At 43.8% G+C, this 18,392-nt stretch overlaps 1 protein-coding gene across 1 annotated transcript in view; it reads right to left on the reverse strand.

Annotated features, from left to right (window-relative positions):
• The window catches only part of ESRP1 (epithelial splicing regulatory protein 1), a 30,322-nt gene extending 18,509 nt beyond the window's left edge, over positions 1–11,813 (reverse strand). Inside the window, exons 1-6 of the mRNA XM_036406602.1 lie at positions 11,682–11,813; positions 11,347–11,475; positions 10,395–10,508; positions 7,829–7,943; positions 452–550; positions 295–349 (exon numbers count right to left, since the gene is read on the reverse strand). Coding sequence (XP_036262495.1) covers positions 295–349; positions 452–550; positions 7,829–7,943; positions 10,395–10,508; positions 11,347–11,475; positions 11,682–11,813 — 644 coding nt within the window. The remainder of the gene's footprint in view (positions 1–294; positions 350–451; positions 551–7,828; positions 7,944–10,394; positions 10,509–11,346; positions 11,476–11,681) is intronic.
• Positions 11,814–18,392: the final 6,579 nt, after the last annotated feature.

Consider the following 18,392-nt stretch of genomic DNA (forward strand, 5'->3'; position numbering starts at 1 on the left):
AACACACTTAGTACCCATTATAAGCACTTATTAGCAGAACACAGAACTCTCAGCAGCTAACAGGCAACACTGAAGCCTAACAAGAAAACAGGTTTGCATCTGATCATAGATTGCCTGTTTCTTTTCCCACTTGAAGGATCTAATCAATTCCCCTAGCAGTGGGAAGGTAAATAAATATAATGGTAACAGCTATCAGCAAATTAGGAAGAGAGAAGTACAGCTGATCTAAACAGTAACCTTAAAAAAGTGGTGGGGATTGAAACATGTGCAACAAGAGAGGGAGGAAGTACTTACCAAGGCCCACTTTCAAATTTGTAGTTCACCCTTTCTGGATCTGAAAATCTGTGATCTATGAAACAGAGCACAAGTTATTTCCTATTTTGTCAATGTACAGGACAGGCAGCAAAACCAAAGAAGGAACAAAGAAAACTCATTCATCATCATCACTTACTGTATGGTTCAGATATTAATGTTAAAATAATATTCCCCATATCTTCAACTTGAGAGGCTCCATAGGGAAACGCTGGACTGCTCTTGTCAAGATTTAAATCTTTTTGCTGGAGTTAAGTCAATCATCACCAAACAGATTTCTAATTTGTTTCCTGCTACAGCAACATTTCCATGTTGTCCTTGTATGTTGCTTCTCAGGGGAAGATTTAATCCATCTTCCTGCTGGGATACATTAGCTGTTCTGCCTTGGCCTCTAGTTACTGCCACCTGTGGGAGTGCAAGGTCACTAGAGAAAGCGTCTGGGGACAGGAGACCCCATAATAAGGACATGTATTTAAAATGTATGTTTGACAGATACACTGATGCATGTGGAAGAGACTGGAGCCCTGTGCTCTTTAATTAACGTCCTCTTTAATCTTCAGGGGAAGATTTGGGGCAGGAGAAGAAGCAAACAATCAACTAAAAGCTCCAGAAATGGAGGGATATACCACGTACTTTTTGACCAGGTAAATCCCAAAGCAGAGCAAGTATCTCACCACTTCAACAAAATTCATAAGTGACACCTTGTCTAAACCTTGCCTATTAGAAGTTATAACCCAAGTTTTGTGCTGTTGCACAGAAGCATTTTGAGAATCTGGTTAGAGTCACCAGTCATGTGTTTTGTCAAGAGGTAAAACAGAGCCCCACAACCCATAGCTTCAGTCCAAAGGATTTTGGAAATGACTGCAGGAAGCATCCTGTCCCAGGACGGCCTTAGAAAGATTTTTTTTTTTCAGACAACTGTAAACAGTTTACTATGGTATCTCCTGTTTTCCATTATATTTGCTCTCCAACACCAAGCTACAGGACTGCAAGATTATTTGCAATTCTACTCCATTATTCATTAAGCAAATTTTTAAAAAGGTCTTTTTCACTCTTTTTCTTTGAGGACTGAGGGGTAAAAAATGTAATCAAGAACAGAACAAAAATAAGGAAATCTGGGAATAAGTGTTTCACTTTTTACTCCCTTTATCAGTTTGCATCAAGACTTCAGAACAAAAATGTGAGTTTCTTAAACAAGACCCATCCTGACATGGAGGTACAATAATGCAACACACTGAAAACAGCCAAGGGCACCAATTACTTGTCCACATGCCCCCCAGACTACATTAAACACATTTCAAATGCTCCAGAGCCCTCATTATGATGTCCAAAGGTTGCTACATGGTCCAAGATAGCATTCCTATTTTAAGAGGAAACCTGCTTTCTCTACCTAGAGCTGAGCAGCATTTGAGTTGTCAGATGCCTACATGAAGTGCAGGGAACAGAACAGTTTCTGTTGGAAACAAACACCCCATACCAGCTTTGTTGTATCATCTCATCAACAGGTGAGCCAGCACAAATTTCTTTGTGGGATAAGGTCTTCCCTATTATTCATAGGATGACAGCAAGACATCCTACAGAAACAGATTTTTAAAAAACTGTTGAACAGTTGTCTTGTTGCAAGTGAAAAATAACTTGAACTGAATTAACGCATTCCTCTTACACAGCAAGGAAGGGAAAGCTGTTGTGCCAACAAAATACACTTCAGGCTAACTTGATTTTGAAGCTTTGCTGGTTTTTAAGTGTCCATTGGAGTATGGAATGTGAGAGGATGATGCTTAGTCTTAGAAGAACATTTGAAGCTTTAGTGAATTATCTTAGTGTAAAAACCAGAATACTTAAACCAGTGATTCCTCCCCTCCAACTGCTGGACTATAAATAGTTTCCTAGTTATTGCCTTTACCCTCCCCCTCCTAGGTACCTAGGAGGGGGAGGGTAAAGTACTAAGGAACATCAAATAGTTTTCTTAAAAACCAAGCCAAAAAGCCTGAGCAACTCCAAAGCATGGTTTAAGAGATTACGACTATTTATGACAACAAAAAATTTCTTAATCACAGTCTCTCTTCCTAAGCTTTAAACAAGCTCAAGCTCACTACCTCCTCTGTCCCCAGAAAGGGGGGGGTTGGAAAGAAAAATAACCCACAGACTGACAGAGAAGGTGCCTAAGCAGCACCACACAGATGTTTCTGGGCACCTTGTATATCAGAGCAGAGTAGTGCTCCTCCTCCCTTTCCTGACACTGTTCCCCCTGTAGCACCTAACAGCTCCACACTGGGCTTGTGCAGAGCCTCTGCTGTTCACAGAGGGAACCAGAAGCTGCTGATGGTGCAGGTGTTGGAACCCCAGTCTTGCCTGACCAAGTTTTATGAAGATTTTGGAAAAGTGTTTCCTCTGTCAAAAGTCAAGAGACATGGGGCAGGAGTTTCAATAGTTATTCCAGCAGGGGACATGCATACACATGTGCTTGGCTCTTAGACTGTGCTGTCAGAACTGAAAAGGCATTTCAATATTTCCTTTGTGCTGAGCCAAAGATCCCTACAAGTGATCAACATTTAGAGAGGGGAATGAGCAATGTGAGAGGGGCAGGAATTTGAAGAGAAGCCATCACACAAGGAAGAAAACAAGGACCCCACCCCATAATATTCTTCAGTGAAACTGTTTTCTGAAAACACTAGTCCACAGGAGAAGCAGTTCCTGAAAATGCTCTAGTGCCAACAAAAGCTGGTAGCAGTTGTCAGACACAGGGAGTCAGTTGTGCCAAACTCTAGAGAAATATAAACACAGTGGAGAGGAGGAAGTAAGTAATCAACATTATTGCAGGCATAACCTCACACCTTCACCTCTGATTTGTTAGAAGCACAGCTTTTAGGCAAGACTGGAGAAGAAAATTGATCATTTTCTGCATGTTTAAAGAACATGTTAAGTAAAAATCTGTATTCTAATGAACAAGATTGACTACACAGAGGTAGACATCTATAGACAGAGACACTAAAAATTATGGTACTTGGGAAAAATAGAAATTAAATAGTCTATAAAGCCTATTCCTTGTTCTGTGAAGGGATAGGAGACCAGCTATATGTTTCTGTACATTTATATTTAAGGGATGGTTCTCCTGGGCAATTGGAGAAAGACAATTACAGGGGATAATCCAAAGTTCACATTTAAAGAACTGTTAGAAACCAGACATGGCCATCCAGAGCTAATATATGCAGTAGCATCTACATGTATATTCTTAATGAAGCAACAAGCTAAAGACAGCCCCAAATAAGGCAGGATGGGAAACAAGGAACTACTTAATCCTGGTGTGCAGCTGTGGTACCACCTTCTGCAACACTCAGCAAGTTAAAGGGAGGAGGAAGGAAAGGTATATTCTATATTAGGGTAGCCTCTCTAACATGGAAGAAACTTCTAAATTATTTCCTCAGGTGTAGCAGCACAGTTTCATTCACTGCCAGTGTCCTCCAAGACTTATTCCTTCTCACTGTCTCTTAACTCCTTTCTCATTGAATAACTAACTTAACCTGGGATGACATGAAACAGCACTGCAATTGTGCTCTGCACTGATCCTTTGTCCTTTGTTCTGTTTCTTATTTAAGTCCCTTTAGACAGAAGATTACATCTTTCTACATAATGCTTTGCATAAAGGTAATGTAATATAATATTAGCCAGTTCCTGAGTACCATTACAGGAAATACAAATAGCAATATCCAAGATTCTCACCTAATACCCAATTATGGGCATTTTATTGCCAGAGTTAAGCACTATTGGTTATAATTGTGCTCCATATTATTGTTTCCAAGACACCTAGGTAAAAACACAAAAACAAACCAAACGGTAAAACCCCAACAAATCAAGTTTCGTACTACACTATCCAGCACATTAAACAAGCTGTTCTGGAGTGCCCCTGAGTTTCTACTGACAACACTGGCAGATACTCCTAGTAAGAAATTATCCTCACACATCCAGTTCAGAAGTGAATGGAGCAAACCAAGTACGGGAGGAAGCAAGTGCTATTTGCCATTTAATAGCTTCTGCACACCCAATCTCGAGGCAAAGGATGAGTCTTCTGCAAACCTAATAGGAATAGTCATGCAAGCTTTATTCACTCCACCCTGAAGGCACTCACAGGCTGAAAACTGGCTCAGCAAGCTTTGCAAATCAAGAAGTGTAGCAAGTATGGGAGGTACAGAGGGTGCAAGAACAACCCTCCTCCTTTGTATGCTCACAGATAAAAAAAAAAAATGTCGACAGACCTAAGTCCTTTTCTCTGCTGGAACATGATCACTTCCCCAAGTTTTGTTACTCAAAATTTCTCATAATTGTCCTGCTGTCATTACACTTACACAATTCTGACAAAGTCTGCCAGAAAGCTGTCTCATACACAAGAACTGTTTTGACACTATGAGTTAGGCAGCAGTAGTACTCAGAGATAATTACAACTAGTCTCAGTTCTGCCTTGGTTCCTTGAATTTCATAGCATTTGAAACATTGCTTTACTTTTATCTAAAAGAAATGAGTTGCTGTTTGTTGTGAAATGCATAACTTCTTGCAGGGATTGGGAGTAAAGATTTGTAAAGCTTTCACCTGAGTTCTTAAGTTTGGCATGGTTTCATTGCTGTACACAAATTTCAAGTAGTCTCCTGAGAGAGTAAGTCCACAAAGTACTTTCTAAAGGAAGAAAAATCCAGCCAGTTATTCAGTCTATTATCTCTATGCTCTTTTACAAGATTGTGCTTGCCTTGTCTGCAAGAAATACATAGCCAAGCACCTACAATCCAGTGTACTGTATACTGAAATATGTATCTGGAATTGACTGTGCTGTAGGAAGTTATCTCCCCTGACAGCTGGGAACAGCTGTGTACATTTCTCATTTGCCTGTAATTTGTTATTTGATCAAAAGTGACCCATCAAAACAAAAGCTTTTGAAGAATTTAATAACTTCAATGACTGTAGATTAACACCCAACTTTCTGCTAACTATTTTATAGAGTAAAAGTTTCCTCTTACTGATCACAACCAGGCTACACACATATAAATGGAGATGTAAGCATATGAAGGGATGTGCCCAAAAATCCTTCTACTCATGCTTCTACCAGTCTGTAAATGCAAGTCTCAAATATCTAGTCAGCTCCATACTAAAACCTTCCATCCTTCAACCATGGAAGGTTTTAGTATGGAGCTGACTAGGTATTTGAGACTTACATTTACAAATGCTAATGTATCTGGCACACTCTAGTTTCTGTGGCAGAAATCATGGAAGGGTCATACACCCTCTTTACCTGTGAGGCCAAGAAGTTGCACTTTCTACCAGAATAAAAAGAGCTTGATCAGATTCTATGAGCTAATCTGCAGCTTCATTTCAACCTACTGTACTTATTTCTGATTTGATTTGTGTCCACACCCCAGCATATCCATACATGAAGGAAGAAGAACTAAACAACTCCACATACAATTTATGGAATTAGTCGTTAGACTCCACATCTGCTTAAACAATCTTTTTATCCTAAACATCACATACACGTCCCTGGTCTACAAGGGCAATTAACCTGTGCAGCTTCTGACACTGAGGAGATTAAGTTGATACATTTCAACAATATGAGGAGAAAAAATTATCATATTTGGCAATAAAAGAAGAACAAAAATTGCTTTACCCTTTTTGGTCTCTGCACCCTCTGCTACCACACTCACACAATTAATAGGGGAGAGACAATTGATTTTAGCCATCTTGCATAAACATAGCAAGTTGACAAATAAGAGCCTCAGCAGTCACAAAACAAAATAAGACACAAAAATAAGTGCAAGACCAGAATGAAGTTAGGTTAATATACCTTAATTAAGAAGAAAGCATATCTTATATCTTAATATACCTTAATTAAGAAGAAGCATATCTTATCCAGAACTGAGACTCAAGCTGAGTGGATTTGGATAGATTGACTAAGCTTCTAGGAACTTGGAAAAAATATTATTGGCAATTGCCAAAACTACTCTCAGGCAGCACTAACTCTAACTCCTGACAGTCACCTGACTGGGTGGTAACAGGTAACACAGGGTGGTCTGCCCCCCTCTCCCAGCAGGCAGGAATACACAGTCCATCACCATGCCCTAGCTGACCAGTGACACTCCAGGTAGCTACAGTCATACAATTCCTTCCACAGTGGAAATGCATACCCCAGACATTCACATAAGGAGAAAACAAGGGCAACTCTCTGAAACAGCTAAAGTACCTCATTGTCTTTAATTTCTTCAGATTGTGTCAAAACATTCCCTAAACAATGTATTAAGTTTTTGACCATAACTTTAAGAAGTCTCCATCATCCAGTTTCAATGCACCACAGCATTTATGTCACTTTTCTACATAAAGATTCAGATCCATTCACACTCTAAATGTACTGCTTTCCTTCAGAATATGGGGAGAAATAATTTTTGCCCCTTCACTAGCCAAGATTAATCTTAATTTGTAGACAACAAAGCAGAACAGAATGGTTAAACACAAAAATCCACCCCATATGTGTATTTTATGCCCCCAACAGGTACAAAGCCCAGGCAATACTAGTTCTGCAGTGAAAGCCCAAAAATTTCTGAAGCCACAGACATCACCTCTTAATGGCAACCACTTCAGGGACACAAAAAGCAAGTCAGAAGAAAAGTTATTAAAAACAATAGCAGCAGCACCAACCACCAATACCAAAAACAAACATCTCAAATTCCTTTATTCCTCGATACCTGACTTTTGTGACCACTACTCCAATAGCTGAGTAGCTCTGTTGCGAGAAATATTTTTGGGATAAGGACTGAAGCTTGCAGCAAGAGGGGAGGCTGCCAGGGAAGAAGGCAGAGCCAAATCACAGCTTCAGTTCTCAAGTTCAGATGAGGGAAGAGACAGACAGGATGGGGTTACAGACCCCTTCAGACTATTCACAAAGTAGTTTTAGACATCCCTATCATTGAAAATGGAAACACACTACTGACTGCATCTTGGTGCCAGCCAAGCCTCACCCTGTGAGGTGTAGCATGTGCACCTTCTCTGAGACTGAATACCACATGTTGCAACAGCATTCCTGTGTTAGAGATTCACTACTAGGTCACAGCAAGAATAACCATCTCCTCTCCTGAAAACTAAGGTAGTCTCCCAACATTTGCTCTTGCCTAAAATAAAATAAAAATCTAACTGATGCTATAAAACTCAATCCCCAAACTTAATATTACAATTCCAACAGCAATTTGAAAAAAAAAAAGTGCTGCTGCACCATCACTGTGACATTTAAAGAGACAAATATCAAGATGGTAAAGAAAACATACAGAAGTCAAGAAGAAATACAGGATTTTCTCCATGGAAGCATTCATCCTCTTATGCTTTTATCTTTATCTTTGTGAGAAAACAAAGTACAGCTCCGAGTCACTCATTAAAGTTATACCACCCCTAAACATGTGTTGCAAGCATTACTCATACACCTCTGTCCTAAAATTCAGCCAAGACTGTAACAGCAGCAGAGACACCATCACTGTTAAAAGGATACATTCTGTCATGGCTGCAACATCGAGTTTGCTAACTTCAGGTGAGCCAGGGCAACACTTCTTGAACTCTTTCCGCAAGTCAAAAAAGGAGTAGAAGCATTCAGGCAGTGAAATATTCTGTAAAATGAATAAAGTAACCACTGTCAATTAGGGTGAGTTTAACCTACTTTGTGTATAGATACCAAACTTTCTAATAATAGCTTTAGAATAGATAGGAAACACAATCTCTTTGCTACAGATTGCTCTTCATAGCTCTTCTTAGCCAGGTAAGTATGTTCATAAAACATTTTTCTTAAACAGCTTTCTCTTTATATTGTTTAATAAGAGAAGTGTGCTTTTGCACTACCAGAAAAACATTTGCCATCATTACTAGAGCTTCAAATCCAACATATATGTAGCAGAGAAAATGCTTCCTATTGCAAGATTTATCATCAATTCTTGATTGCAAATTTAACTATATAAAGCCAGAGGGTAGTCAGTTCAGTCTGTAGAATTAAGCAAATTTCACAAGACTAGCAGATATTTTAGTTTATAGAAAAGGCTCTTTTTAGAGAATAGTCACACTTCAAATATTTATTTCCAAGAAATAAAAAATCTGACTGTGCAGAAGAGGGTTTGACATGGTGCAGAAGTTGTCAGCCCATGCATGGTAACTGCTTTAACTGCAGCATACAAGGCCAGAAGCAAGTTATGCAGCCCACTAGAAGTCAATGAAACCCTTCTTGCCCACCACTACATCTACCACATGCTTCTAATTTTTTTGGGAGTGGAAAGGAGAAGACATGGAGAAGTCTTGGGGGCAGCTGTTACAACCAATGCAAACCCTTATTCCTTCAGCTAGCTCTTCACCCCAGACAGAATACCTACATATTCCTTTGGGCTGTTTGTTGCCTGCAAGGCCTTTCTAGACTACAGATAAAGGCTTTCTGGGATTTAACAACTAGTTAGCATGCTGGCATTATAACAGATAGCAGCCTATGTGAAAGCACATTTTGGGAGCCCAAAGAACACAGTTTAGGCTCTAAAACAAATTCTGCTTTGAGAACATTAGAGCTTATCTTAGCATATGGACAGGTGTATTAGGCAAACGATACTCTTTTAAGACTTATGAAAATGCAGATGGGCTTGCCAACATTTCCTGCTCTAGTTTTAAGCATGATTTTCTTCCTTAATGTGAAATGAAGTTCTGTACTTCATTTATGTTCTTTTGGAATGGCTGATGCCAATTCATTCTCTGAATACCAGGAGTTGCTAGATGGCTTCAGAATGGATATCTTAGAAATAAATATCTTCTCAAGAGCCTCGAGATTTCTGCCTATCTGGATCTTAGTGATCCCACACTCCAATCCCTGCATTAGGATATTCATCAAAAAACTATTACAAGTCTCATAAGCATCTGGTTTACTTAATCTACAGGCAGCACAAAGCAAATTATAAATGAACCATTCTTAACAAAAGAGCAACAGAAGATTTCGATAAAGATTTGATGCCTGTCTGTGACCCTGTTATGATACAGAAAAAGGATCCCTGCCATCAAACCAACTAAAATAACTATAGGATGTGTCCCTTCTTTTGCTTACATAATTTAAATGGATAACAAGTTTCACTTTATTAGCCAAGAAGAAAGTCTCTTAAAAACCTGTTTCCACATTTTCTCATATTTTATGTCATAGAAGGCAAGTTATATATATAAGAACTGTCCCTTCACTGTGAATAATGCTCACTGTTCCTCTTCTAAGCCTTCAAAGCTATCAATACTTAAAGCACAAACAAGTACTACAACCAAGCTCATTCAGGATCACTTCTGTAACAGCACAGACCTGCAGCAGTGTCCCTTCAAAGATAGGACAGCAAATTGATGGGCACAGAAGTCAAGTACAATGAGAGGAGCAGAACAGCTCAGTTACAGAGCAATGCATGTTCATGCCAAACCACAAAATGAGGTATTATTAATATTGAGGCAGTTATTTCAGAACAAGAGAGACTCACATATTGCTGCAACCCTATCACTAACAAAAAGCAGTCAGGACTCCATAACACTGTTAGTGATTTGGCAACTCTGAAGTTATGTAAAACTCCAGACTACAGGACAATCATCACTCATAGCCTGCCTCACTCTACTGTTCAGCTCCTTACAAATATGAACACTGCCCTTGGAGTGTCAACTCAATACCCAAAGACTGAAAGTTGATATAACTAGGCATGAATGTAAAACTTCAAAAAACAGTTTATGGTTAAGATGGTTAATTATTTAGCAACAATCCCACATCCCACCTGTTAACCCTGTAGAAGCTACAAGTCTATTGTATATGTATAGATGTTGCTCCTTTCTCAAGAGCCTCTTCCTTCTGATTTAACTTAAAAAGGCATCTCAAGACCACATAAGGACAGGGCACTGTATATGCCTTCCACACAGACAGGCTCTTTAGCCTCTAAGCACATTACATATGAGCAATGTTTGTGCTGCTGGTTGTGTGGAGGTACCCTCATACTAGAGAGAAGTTGATTTGTTTTGCAAGAAATCATAAAAAGCACATTAAGAGTAAAACTTAAGCTACAACTACATACCTTTTTGGAAGCTTCAGGGTGTAGAACCTGCCTAATGTGCAACTGTCCATCAGTACAGAAACAGAAAGAAGTACCTACACCAATGTTCAGTTCATTGCTCACGGACTGATTAAACTGTTGGCAGGAATAAGAAAAGACATACATGTTACAGAGATCAGAGTGGCACCACTAGGCAGTGTCATCAGTTGGTAACATGTTATTCCTGGGCAGCAGGAACACAGAGCTGGAATTCTTTTTCATATAAGCCTATTCCTTCACTTCTGTAGATTTGTTTCTTACTAGCTTAAGCACATGCTAACTTCCATGATAAATCTCTTCACAAGGAAACCACCACTTTCCCCCCTTCTAATGAGATATGGCTACACAGTCCACACCACAGAATAAAATCCTTTTCAAGATTTGCAAGAGCATTGCAATGAGACAACGCTGATTGCAAAGACCTGAGGCAGTACTGGGGCAGAAGAGCTTTTTAGACAGGGCACTCAAGCATGTCAGAAAGAAGACAGGCTTTCAGCCCTACCCTCAATGGGAATCACACACACTTCCTTGTTAAGCTAGAGGCTTCAGCACCATCATCTTCCCAGGACTGAGGAGCACAAGCCTTAACAGGGGACACCTAAAGCTGGCTTCTTCCAACACTGATGAGGGCTCACCCTCAGCTGAAACTCACTCAGGGTCCAGCATGGCAGGAGAGCGGGGTAGGGAAATAGCTAACCCTAACCTTCCTCTCTTGGGGTTCAGTTCTTCCCAAGGCAAATAAAGAGAAGGCAAGGGAGAAAGCCTGTAAGTGTAGGTCTTTGTGGGCCTTTCTGGCCCACACGTGTTTGTGTTGCTCCCGTACCAGGCTCCTCTGCTCTGCTGGTGGGGGATAAGCAGATGATGATACCACCTCCACCCCACGGGGGAGCTCCCAAAGGAGACCGGCACTTAGCGGCCAGGTATGGGGTGTCACCTGTCTCAGTGCCTGCTCCAGCGGTGGAGCCAGTGCCAGGCTCTCCACATCCACTTGGGTGATCTCCTGGCACTCAGCCGTCAGTTCTGTGTGGTCAGGCCGGACCAGCACGTCATGCAGGTGCCCCAGCTCCAGAGAAAGCAGAGGAGGGGGTGAGTCAGCTCTCCGGGCTGAAAGTCCCCACCTGCAGCACCAGCCCCTACCCTCCACCAGAGCCTGCTCCAGCCTGGGACACCCACTACCAGCCCAGCGCCGAGACCACCCTGCCTGCATCCAGCATGGCAGGCGCCAAGGGGAGCAGCAGGTCGGGGTGCTCCCCCATCGGGTGAAAATACCTCCTTACTCCTCAGGTCGACCACTTTCCACAGGAGTTGGAGCAGCTCTCGTTCGTCCGAGCCCAACCTTGCCCCGTTGGTGCCCGCCGTGGTCACGAAGAGAATCACCAGGTAGTCGGGAGACGCCGTCATCGTGCCACCGGGCCAGCAGAGAGGATAAAAAGAAGGAAAGGGAGAAGGGGGGAAAGAGAAGAAGCCGGAAACTTTCCTTGCCCCAGGCGCTTCCAAGCAAGACCCAAGCGGCAGAACCCCCAGCTGCAGCCTCACTCCCCAGGGACTTGGCGTGGGGGAGGCGCACGGCTCCCCCTCTTTCCCACCCCCTTTTCCCCGAGGTGGGTGTAGCCGCTCCCGCACTGACTGCACTCCTGGGGAAGGCGCAATGGCTGCGAGCTTTTCTGCGCGGGGCCGCGGCAGCACCTGCCCGCCCCCGGCCCACGTGGTGCAGGTAACACACACCTGGCGCCGCCGCCCATTGGCCCCGCCGGGCGGGGACGTGGCAGCGCGCCGGGGGCCGCAGCCGGAGTGCGGGGCTGGGATTGCGGGGCCTGGGATTGCGGGCGGGACGCCCGGCGCGGACCGGGATTGCGGAGATGTTGTGGGGGCGCGGCTGTGGAGGAGCAGCTCCGGGCCCCTGAGGAGCCTCAGCGTGCCCGGACCCTGGCGAGCCGCGCCTTCCGCCGGCGAGGAGCGCTGCACCGGGATGGTGCAACTCCTGAGCGACGGGGCGGGATCGCCCGGTCCTGCCGGGACATGCCGCAGAGGGCACTTCTGCTCCTGCCCTGCTCCGGCAGCTCCGTCCCCCGGACGGAAGGGCAGGGGAGATCGCCACGCCGCTCGTAACAGCCCCGGCGGGTCCCCCGCCTTTGGTCGGGGCCCGGAGGGGCCGGTGTGGTGCCAGGGAGCGCTGTGTCGGCGTGCGGGCCGGCTGCCCCCCGAGCGGCTCCGAGAGAGACCAGGGGCTCAGGGCGGTAAAGCCTTTTCCTCTGTCGTCCTTAAGGCGACGGCATCGCAGCTTCTCTACCGTCTGGCACGGCGGATCAAGTCGTGTGTTAAGAGCTGGCTGGTTTGGCTGTCGCAGCCTTCCCTTGATGAGCTGGTGATTTTGGCTCTTTTGACAATCTCTCTTGTCTTATGGTAAAATCTCTATTTTACAATCTCCTTTTTAAAAGCACCATTCTCCAACACAAATTTTTTTCATGACAAATCACAGAACGTAGAGTAAACCACACTAACTTTCTGCAGGGAAATCCTGTAATATACTTAATTCTTTAGGACCTCAGTTGTTCATTTCCAACTTCATTGAGATGCTGCTTCTTGAAGTTTTTACTGAGATCACAGACTCATGGAATATACTGAGTTAGAGGGTGATGCTGATTAGGTTTTGCCTTTTTTTGCTTTTATATGTTCTATGTGCTCTTCACACATATATTTGTAACTCTGTCTCACCTATTGAATTAGTAGCTAGTTTTCCCAGTACTTTTCCATGGCCTTTCCCTAAGCAGAAAGACAAAACAAACTCTCCAGAGCTCTAAGCCCCGGGGGGTACAAGGCCCCAGCGGTTCTGGTTCTTGGTTCTTCCTGGGAACCAAGGCCGAGAATGACTCTTGGAGATACATTCTCATGGACAAAGTACAGCCAGTGCTGAAGGGGGGGCTCCAGAGGAGGGGCTTGACCTGGGGGGGAATTGAATCACCACTTGTCCTTCTAATGAGTGCTTTTAATCAATTTTGCTAATTTCCTAAAACCTATAGAAATGTACTCACCCCTGGAGGGGGTAGGTTTTTGTGGAAGTTTTCCATAACTGCCCCTGAAGGCCTTCATTAAAGATCCTCTTTTATATCACCTCCTTACTAAAATTATCTTCAGTTTCATTTCCAGGTTGGGAAATAGGCAACAAGGGGACCCATCAGGATCATTGAGTACAACTCCTGGCCCTGTGCAGGAAACCCCAAGAATCACACCATGTGCCTGAGAATGTTGTCCAAATGCTTCTTGAACTAATGAAGGCTTGGTACTGTGACCACTTCCCTGGGGATCCTGTTCCAGTGCCCAGGAACCCTCTGGGTGAAAAGCCTTTTCTTGATATCTAGCATAGACTTCTCCTGACTCAGCTTCATGCTGTTTTCCTCAAGTTCTTGTCACTGGTCACAAGAATGAAGAGATATGTACTTGCTCCTTGTGAGGATGTTGAGGACAGTCTCAGGACACAAGTTGAGGTCTCGCCTCAGTCTCTTCCTTTCTTTTCAGCTGCTCCTAATAAAGTTTTCCCTCAAGGCCTTTCACTATTCTGATGGCCCTCCTTTGGACACTCTCTAAGAGGTTTACATCTTTCTTATATTACACTGATCAAAATGTCACACAGTACTGGAGGTGAGGCTGCCTCAGAGCAGAGCAGGACAATCCCCTCCCTTGCCCTGCTGGTGATGCTGTGCCTGATGCCCCCCAGGACAGGGTTGGCCCTCCTGGCTGCCAGGGCACTGCTGACTCACATTCAACTTTCCACTGACCAGGACCCCCAGGTCCTTTCTGTGGAGCTGCTCTCCAGCCTCTCGTTCCCCAGGCTGTCCGTACATCCAGGATTGCCCCATCCCAGGTGCAGAATCCTGCACTTGCCTTTGTTAAACTTCATACAGTTAATGATTGCCCATCTCTCTTAATTTTTCGACATCCCTCGGCAGGGCCTCTTTGCCCTCAAAGGAGCTGACAGCTCCTCCCAATTTGGTGTTGTCAGCATATTTACTTAGTATGTCTTTGAGTCCCACGTCCAAGTCTTTAATGAAGACATTGAAAATAACTGGGCCAAGGATGGAGCCTTGTGGAACCCCACTAGTGACAGGTTGCCAGCCTGATGTCACCCCATTCACTATAACTCTTTGCATATGACCTGTGAGCCATCAGCTCACCCATCGTGTCAGCTCATTGTTCAGCTGTGTGCTGGACATTTCAATGAAGTGTGCCTTGTGTGTTTCTTCATCACTATTCCTTGTACTGCTGCAGGTTCACAGCTTGCACCACCTTTTATTAGCACAAACACATTTGTTTGTCAGGAAGGGACCAGAAGGGTTTCACCACTGCTGGGGATCCTGTCAGCCACTGACTTGTCCCTATAGTGCCTGGCATCCTCTTCCTGCCCTGCTGTGGTTTGCTGCAGCCTGGTTCTCCTTGTGGGGGCTGCCACCAAATTCCAGCATGACACATGATGGCTAGAGTAATTTTCACTCTCTTTGGTCCAAGATTTCAAAATTGACATTCACTGGTAGCAGAGACTGCAATTTAAGGGCTTAAAATGTCAAATTAATCCCTGCAGTTTTTTAAAGCAGTAGCTGAAATTTTCCATGTGAATCCAGTATCAGGAAACAACTAAGATAATTGTACCCTATTTGTCCGAGGTTTAAAGCACCTGGTTTTCTTTGTGCATTTGTCTTCTCACTTTTGATCCACAGAGTAAAACATTTGTGAAGTGAAGGTCTGGGGTGTTTGTCCTCAGTAGTGGCTGCAGGTGATCTGTACTCAGCATCTGAGGAGTGATGTTGGTCCTCACACAGGGAGTTTGCTTTGTGAACTCTGCTTAGGCTGGAGCAGCAGGATTCAATGGCATAGGATTTCTTTGTGCAGTTTCCCTTTCAGGTCTTAGTTTACTGCAACTTCTTAGAAAAACATTTATATTTTAGTACAAAAATCCAGCACGTTTCTGAAATTACTTCACAGTGGAGCATGCCAGACAGAGAGTTCTGGCTTGGCTGGCTGCTTGTCTTTCAGTGAAACTTAATCATGGTTCCTCAGCAGTTTCTTTCTCAATGCCAGCTTGGCTCTTGCGATGCAGCCCTTGTCTTTGTGAGAATGATTTTTCGATGGGCACCTGTTCCTTTATTCTACTGATTTGTTTTGTTCTGGCTTATGCACTTTTTTTTCTTTTCTTCTGCCTTATTGTTTCATCCTGTGTCTCTGTCCACCTAGGAGCATGAGAGTTCCCAAATTATTGCTGCAGCAGGCTGCATTATGTACAGTAACTCCTTCTAAAAGTGAAACCATACCCTGAAAGTATTTTAAATTCTCATTATGTATTTTGGGTTACTGACTAACCCTTGTTTCATTTATTGATTTGTTTATGAAGCTGCTTTTGCAATTGCTACTGTAGGGCCATTACCTTTTATTTTTCTCTTTCTTGGCTAATACATTCCCTAAAACACCTGTTTTCCAGTCACACTTCCCATTCCACCCTCTTTCTTGCATGCTTGCAGCATCTGGTCCAACAACATGCACCAGTTGGTCAGGTTCCTGTGCTGTGTTGCCCAGGCTCTTGGCATTTGTGTATTCCCATTCCAGTTGCTTGTCCCAGGCCATTCCGTTGTCCTGGGACTGGTTAAGCATAGTCTTTGCATGAAGTGTCACCTTCCAGATGACATGGGCGTTGTTATCTACAGGAAGGTACTGGCCTGCCTGAAGCAAGTCGATCTCTCAGGGCTTCTCCCAGCACGCTGTTGCTGTACTCATCTCCTCTCTGGCAGTCCTTTTGTTTCCTGCCTGCTGTCTGTCTGCCCAGCCCTTTTGCCAATCTCAATGGGACTGGTTTTTTCTGTCATTTTTGTATTAGTTCCGGTGATTTCCCACCATGTGTTCTTTTGTTCCAGTTACTGTAACAGGACAGTTCTGAAACAACTCACACTCTTCTTCTTGCCAAGGAGCTCACACCTCCCGCCCCCAACACTGCAAGAGACTCATGTGTCCTCTTATTTATTTCCTCAATTTTCCTGAAGCATCCTTCTTTCACCCATTGATCCCCTTCCTAACAAACAAACAACCTGTGACTTTGCACTTCTCAATATGTCCAGATTTTTTCTGCCAGTTCTGCATCTCCCGCCCTGCTCTATTCCTCTACAGGAGGGTCTTCACCCCAATACACCTGCAACTGTTATCCTTTCCAGCACAGACCTTTGTCCTCTGACAAGTATCCCACCCGTATCACTTTTCCCCAGTTTCCTTCCAGAATATCAGCTTCTTACAACTGAAATTGGAGAATCAGCTCTGTCATTCTTTTTTGAATGTATTAATGTTCACCACCATTTTTTTTAAATGTCTCTAAGGTAACTGCTGTTCCTAACCAAATTCTGTTATCTCTACTTTCATCAGTGGAGAAAATACCCCCCCCAAAATACCCAAATTGCTTCTTGATATCATGCAACTGAGTGACATTCAAGCACAGCTGTTCTTGCAGCAAGGTGATGCCTGACCTGTAAGCCCAGCCATGTGCTGAAGTCAATGACACTGCATTCAGAGCCATCTAAACGGAATCCTGCAAAGATGATTCTGTTCACATCCAGAGCTGCAGCTGTTCCCAGCAGCGAGGGAGTCACTGCAGATAAAAAAGCAGGGCTGGAATTCCCCTGCCAGTTACCAAAGACTCACTGGCTGACCTGGTTGCAGTACTGTTGCAGGCTGTCCCAGCAGACAAGTCATCTGACAGGGACTGCGCTCCTCTGGCACAATGGCACACACAGTGATGCCCACGTTTGGAGTAGTTGTGAAGCTACTGCCCCACAGAAGTCTCCAAAGAGCCCCTAAACATGATCAAAACAAGCTATGCCAACTGTCAAAAGGCATTGTGCTACTCTAGTAAAATACATATAAAGGGGTTTTTCTTCTTTTCTGCATAAAGATATTGTACTTTACTTCAGGAGTTTAATCTGGTAATTCATCAGGATGAGACACAGGTCCACACTGGGGCAAGAATGACAGCAGGGAAATCTGCCAGCATGGCGAAGGATGCCCCTTGTTTTTCAAATTGTGAATTATTTTTTTAAAGGAATTTGTACTTTAACTACATCTGTTCAAATAGCATGAGGCAGAACCATGTTTTCAGTGAACTGGGAAGAAATTCTAGCTGATGAGTATCCCTGCACTGCCACAAAACACCTCTTCAGGTGTGCCAGTAGAACTCTTTGGGGAATTGCATGCCAGCTCCCCAACACGTGCTGTGGGGATGGGAACTTCCTGAACTAGTTTCACCACCACAAATGGATATATTGAACCAGAGCCTTGTTTAAAGTGATGCAACATTTTCATGTGGAGTACAACCTATAGGACTGCTGCTCCTGGTGTAAGTGAAGGTTTGGAGTGCTGAGAGAGCAGCAAGCTCAGCTACTGGAACAGAAAAGGGGCTTGTGAAGTCCTGATACACACATAAACCAGTGTATTTCATAAGCAGCTGTTTCAGACACAAGAGGCAGATAGCAAGGGATAATTATCACCGTTAAGGAAAGTGCAGGTATTTGGCTGAGGCTTCCATCTAGAGATGTAACACATCTTTTTACAGCTTCCTCCAAAGGCCCATGGTGCAGCTTTGCTGTCAGGCATAGAGCTCGTACAGAAACTTGTGTAACCAGCACTGCTTGCGTAAGATTAATTCCACATCATTCTCCTGGCCACCGGCTGGCTTTGGCTTCGTGGCGTCCCCACTTCTTGTCCAACTTGGTTGCTGTTGCAGAAGGGCAATGGATGCTAAACGGGTACGTCTGGCGCTGTGGAAAGGTTGAAAGGAATTGTGCCTCACGAACTTGAGAGAAGCGACAAGTTCTTCACCTGAAAAGAGTTTGCTTTAAGCATGGGAAAAGCTACTAAGGAAATTTCTCAGGCGGGGCTGAAATAAACCAGCACCGAGCTTGTGAAACCGAGCGGAAGCAAAGGCTCGGCGCGGACTGCGGTGACGCCCAG

This window comes from Molothrus ater, chromosome 1 (assembly GCF_012460135.2).
Source record: "Molothrus ater isolate BHLD 08-10-18 breed brown headed cowbird chromosome 1, BPBGC_Mater_1.1, whole genome shotgun sequence".
NCBI classification, from domain to species: Eukaryota; Metazoa; Chordata; class Aves; order Passeriformes; family Icteridae; genus Molothrus; species Molothrus ater.